At 35.9% G+C, this 5423-nt stretch overlaps 1 protein-coding gene across 1 annotated transcript; it reads right to left on the bottom strand.

Annotated features, from left to right (window-relative positions):
- Nucleotides 1–1523: 1523 nt before the first annotated feature.
- LOC111984846 (protein REVEILLE 1) lies at nt 1524–5100 on the bottom strand. The gene is made up of 6 exons (XM_024016464.2): nt 4589–5100; nt 3701–3835; nt 3512–3623; nt 3356–3417; nt 2776–3186; nt 1524–2667 (listed from the first exon to the last, which is right to left on the bottom strand). Exons 1-6 carry the CDS (start codon nt 4598–4600, stop codon nt 1906–1908), a joined length of 1494 nt encoding a protein of 497 aa, XP_023872232.1. The 5' UTR covers nt 4601–5100; the 3' UTR covers nt 1524–1905.
- Between the last annotated feature and the right edge of the window lie 323 nt (nt 5101–5423).

Below are 5423 nucleotides of genomic sequence, written 5' to 3' on the forward strand. Positions count from 1 at the left end.
AATTCGGTTCAAGCCCAACCAAGCTTAGCTTAATTCCAAACCCAGGTCAAATAAGCACAAGCCCAATCTAACTTTGTAATATTTACAAGAGTATGACAAAGAATATAGAAAAATGCTTAATATTATTAACAATTGAAAATGCTATATCGTGGGATAGGGTTTGAAGTTTGAACATTCAAGTTTGAAAGGAAAGTATTCATGAATATCTTGGATGAATGGGTTTACACCCAAAAAAAAAAAAATCTTAGCATGTCAACAATATCTTTTTGTAGCTAATCTGGTCAATACAAACAGTGGGGGCCGGATTTGTTGAAATTACAACTGTTAAGAATATTCCAATTCCAAAAGGTTTAAAGATATGACACAACTGTGGTTAGATTAGAAACATGGAATTTTACTATGAGAGTTAGTTTACTATAATAATCAGTTTTAGTGGTCCAACCAAGAAAACAACAGCCTTTGGAGAGATTTTAGAATAGAGGAATTCATGAAAGGCTAAAAAATTATGTTGTAGAAACAGCTAGACCCATTAGTCTAGCCATGTAATTCATCACTGAGCTAATTTCTTCACACAAATACTTATGAGTAGGGACGGAGCCAGAAATTCAAGTTAGGGGGCTGAAGATAAGCGAAATTTTTTAAAAAAAAAAAAATTAAAAAATTCAAATACATATCCATATAGTATTAAGAAACTTTAACCAAGACAGATACACAAAAATCATTATTTCTTAATATATTAAGATATCATCTACCAACAAAAATAAAAGACACAAAACACTATTATTTCTTAATACACATAACACCATTGTTTTTTTACATTTTTTTTTTTTAAGATTTACATGAGCTGAATTGATGATTCATGATTTTTGATAGGGCTCAAGCTACAAAGTAAAAGGGCCTAAGTTTAAATTTTTTATTTTTTTCTGAAAATTAAACTACTAAAATTTTTTTTTGAGCACGAGGGACCCAAGCCTCCACTTGGGTCCATCCTTGCTTATGAGAATAATATCCCAATAGATCCATCTTCATCCTCCAAAACCTTTCACAATTGTTTTGTACCTTCTTTATATATCTTGTTAAATTATAGCTTGTTAAATTATCGATTGTTTTAAAAGTTTAAACTCTTATGATATGATAAATTTAATCATTTAACTACATATTTTTAATACAACTTGTTCCATCCCCACTTTTAGCAACCCCTCTTTTAGGCCCAATTTAGATAAAGGGGGAGTAAAGTAGATAAAAAATGTTGAGTTTTGAACCTAGCTGCCAATGGTCAAACCAAATAATAGATCCAAGACTCCAGAAATATACATCATGTTCTCTGCAATTTTCTCTCATTTGTAAGCTCCAACACTTCCTTCATATTTTAGAAACGCATGAAAGAATCTTGTTACCTCACCATTTCGTCTCACAAAGCAATGACTTTTCTTTTGCAAAACAGCACGCCTTTTTGGTTAAAACTCTCTGGATAAAACGAGCTCAAAAGTTTGCAGACGCTGATGAATTAACAATTAAATAAATAAGCAAAAACTATTCTTTTTTAACATAACAAGCGACCCAAGTGGTTCACAGTTCAGAGAAGGAAAATATTAGAAGGTATACACAAGCTAATGTTGAGTACAAAAAGGGTAACGCAAGAGAAATATTTGTGCATGCAAGAACAGATGGGCTTATGGATTTGAACAGTTGGGAAGTAAAAACAGAACAACTAGATAAGAATTTGCAAAGCTGCAGAAATGGCTGCTGCTTAAACCCGATTTTATTTCTCATCCTCGGTCATCCAGCAGCTGAAACCGCTATAATCCAACGCTAAAACTGTAACCAGATCAGTCCCTCGGCCTGTTAAAAAGGGTCTATCTTCTAACAAAGGAAGCTGCTCTAGGAAAACTACACTGAGGCACACTATAAGCAAAGCCGGATTTGTTTCTCTTCCCTCTCTTCACCTCTTATTGTTGAGGACTGTGTGTCTCTCTCTGCCACACATCTTTTATATGGGACAAACCCTTTCAAACACTTTCCAGGGCTCCTTCCTAGTTCAGAGAAGGCTGAATTCTCACTTGGTCTTAATTGGAAAACTAGGCCTGCCTCTTGATTCTCCTCTTTAAGGAAAAGTGGATAACTCCGGGTCTCAGCATCTGAACATTTATCACCATTGTTCCCATCACATACTGATCCATTGTTTGAACCAGTCCAAGACCCTTCCTTCTGAACTTCTTTACCTTGGACTTCTTCTAGATCAGAGCCCAAATGTGCTTTTGATTGCTCCACCTCATGGAATGGCATGACAGGAAAACGTAAACCCCCATAAAAGGTCCACCATGGTATAGGAGCAGCAGAATTAGCTTCTGCCAAATATGAGTTTTCTTTCTGGCATTGCATGAAATAGAGGCCATCCTGTACACCCTGTGTTGAATGACTCCAAGAATATTCTGTATCCCCCTGTATAGATTTCACGGGGACAAAGTTCCATGGTAATGGTTGTACAACTTTTTCCTCGAGGATATCCGCAGGCATTGATTTACCAGCCACTATGGTGGGAGAAGATGGTCTGTGTGAATCTGTTACTAACACAGTCCTTCCAAAAAGCTTAAGACTCCGGTTCGACGTTTCCTCTGATGCACCTTCTTTAACATAGTTGTTTTCTCTGGGAAACAACTCGAATTTCTGGGAATTGAAGCCAACAATAAAACAACATCAGAATATAATAAAAGGTTTCATTTGACATTTACTGAATTGGACAAATATGTTGTCAAGCAAAGGATCAGCAAGTACCATGGGAAGTTGCTCGTCAGAAACTGAACCAACAGTTGTTAGAGCTGGTGATGGAGATGCACTTTCCTCGGTCGATTGGTTGGGTTCAGATAGTACTAAGCCCCCAGGTTGGACACCAGCTGTAGATGAAGCAGGGGATAAGCTGCCATTTGGTGTATCTGAATCAGTGAACCCCACTGTATCTGAACCAACTGCAGATAATACTGAGGTTGGAGATTGGTCTTCTTGTTCCCAAACCAATGAATTTGGAGATGCAGACCTTATTGGCTGTTCCAGAGCGGAGACTTCTTTATTAGATGGAATTAAAAGTTTCCTGGGGTAAGGATGCATAGGCTTTCGTTTTGGTCGAGGAGGAGGAATCTCAATTGGCTCTGTGGAGGTTGTGTTGCTACCATTAGAGTCGCGAGCGATCTATTACAAAGACAAAAAAGCAGGGGAATCAGAATGGCACCGAGCAAGAATGCATGAACCCATCCATAAAGGTTGCACACCTTGGGGTCCATAAAAATTTAACTTACTTTAACGAAGGGGACATAGATATTATGGTAGGGAAATGGGTACTGGAATAAGAGCAGTAAACCTTGGAGAAGAATTTTTGAGCATGACTTCTAATCTGAACTGCATTTTTTGTTCCCACGTGTTCTGTTATAGAAACCAAATAATGTAAGAAAATGGATCATAGTTAAGGAATTTGCTTGAGAATATAAGAAATGTAAATTGAAATATTGAATCATACCCTCTATCCGTCGCCAAGCTCGACCATACAGCTTTAAAGCATCAAGAAACTTCTTATGCTCTTCCTCCGACCATCTTTCTCTTTGTTTTGTGATTGTGTATGGTTTCCTAACCTATTGACACAAAAACAACTGATAAGAAGAAACTCGGAGCAGAAGCAGAGCATGAAGAAGACAGAAAAGTTAAAAACCTTGGGAGCATAATCATTGCCACAAGAAAACTGATCCCCTAGTTGGACACCAGTTACAGAATGAAGGCCAGAACTCAATGATATTCCATTGCTTGCCTGGACCACAGAATGTGAACGAGAACCGACACTTTGATCCTACAGCCAAAAGAGAAAACAAACCACATCAAAAAAGTTTCCAGCTTAGTCACAGAAAATTTGCAAAATTTTGAAGTACCAAGTTATCTACAAATTCTATTAGCAGGATCTAACAACTGAATTCTTAAATTATTTGCTAACCTAACACAACAACAACAACAACAAAAAGCTACTCTTAAACTGTTCAGTCAGCTAAATTAGTTAAGAGTGAATGATATATACCCTCTATAATTCTTTTTCCTTTATTGGCAAATTAAGTAGGAAACTTTTAACAGGCCTCAACCAAAAGACTATATCACAAAAACTCCTCTATGGCTATGAGTAATTTCCCATTGACAAAACCAAATAACATGAAAATAGTGAAAACCCAACAACAATTGTCAAAACAAGAAAGATAATTTGCAAGAAAATTGTTCCAAATAGATGAATGGACAGGAAAGCAGAGGAAAAAAAAGTCATCCTATTTTTCAGGATTTTACAAAACTGCTATCATTTAAATGTTATGAAATAAAAAATTTTAAAAAAAAATTAATAAGGTTATATAAGCATTTGTGTTAAAGGTCAGAGTTAATAGCTGAAGTTATGGTGATGTTTGACTATAATTAATTAACATAAATGATCGGAATTCAAATTGAATTTGGTAATTCAATATCATATCTGGGTTTTTGTACTTTTTTTAGTAATTAGTAATTACCACCCAAAAAAACAAATAAATTATTATTAAAAAAAAAAAAAAGCTTTGTTGATTGATACCTGAATAGCCATGAATGCAGAAACTCGCTCAGCAGTGGTATCACTATCACTTACTCCTTTTGCAATTGCTTGCAGAGAATCAAAAAAAATTCTTAAATTCCTAGATTCCTTTTTTTTCCCTTTGCCTTGCCTTAGGGAACCAATTCTTGACAGTAAATGGACCCGACCCGACCCATCTTCATCCAAAAATACATAAACAAACAAACAAAAATCCAACTTTCACTCTTTTTTGGGGGGTTTCTTGATTCAGTGATCCAAAATCAAGAGAGATCAGATCAACAAACAAAGAAAGAATAAAAAAAAACAACTAGTCATGTCATGTAGTCATGTGGCTCCTTAAAGACAGGAACAACAAAAGTGATGACTTTGAAACCAAAACACAGAGAGGAAGAGAAAGGCAGAGCTAAGGAAGAAGAAGAAGAAGAAGAAGGTAGAAGAGAAAGGCAGAGAGAAAAGTTGGGTTTGGTGTCAGGGAAATGAAAATGAAATCCTAGTTGGAAATGGAAAGTAATATAACTATTTTAAAGTACTATTTATCTATATGGCTTGTGATTGTGTAGAAGAAGGAAAAAAAAAAAAAAAAAAAAAAAGAGGTAGAGAGAGGAGAGAGAGAGAGAGACGCCACGTCAGAGTCGGGTCTCTCATATTATTTCTCTTTTTTTTTTTTTTTTTTTCCTTAAATTTTCCAATAGAAGTTGAATTGAGATGCACAGAACGCTCGAGAATTCGATGGATTCTTGTGGCTCTCGTCGCACAACCCTCCCCGACACGTGGCTTCCGATTGTCCTGTCTCCCGCTTTTTATTACACTTGTGTTTTTTTTTTGTTTTTGTTTT

This window comes from Quercus suber, unplaced genomic scaffold, assembly GCF_002906115.3.
Source record: "Quercus suber isolate HL8 unplaced genomic scaffold, Cork oak 2.0 scaffold_783, whole genome shotgun sequence".
Lineage (NCBI taxonomy): Eukaryota > Viridiplantae > Streptophyta > Magnoliopsida > Fagales > Fagaceae > Quercus > Quercus suber.

Bases quoted from the DNA above. Each gene is read 5' to 3' on its own strand.
- LOC111984846 (XM_024016464.2), bottom strand. The intron at 3,624-3,700 runs GTTTTTAACTTT...TTGTGTCAATAG, and splicing joins GCAATGATTATGCTCCCAAG to GTTAGGAAACCATACACAAT. The intron at 2,668-2,775 runs GTACTTGCTGAT...TTCAATTCCCAG, and splicing joins CTGACGAGCAACTTCCCATG to AAATTCGAGTTGTTTCCCAG.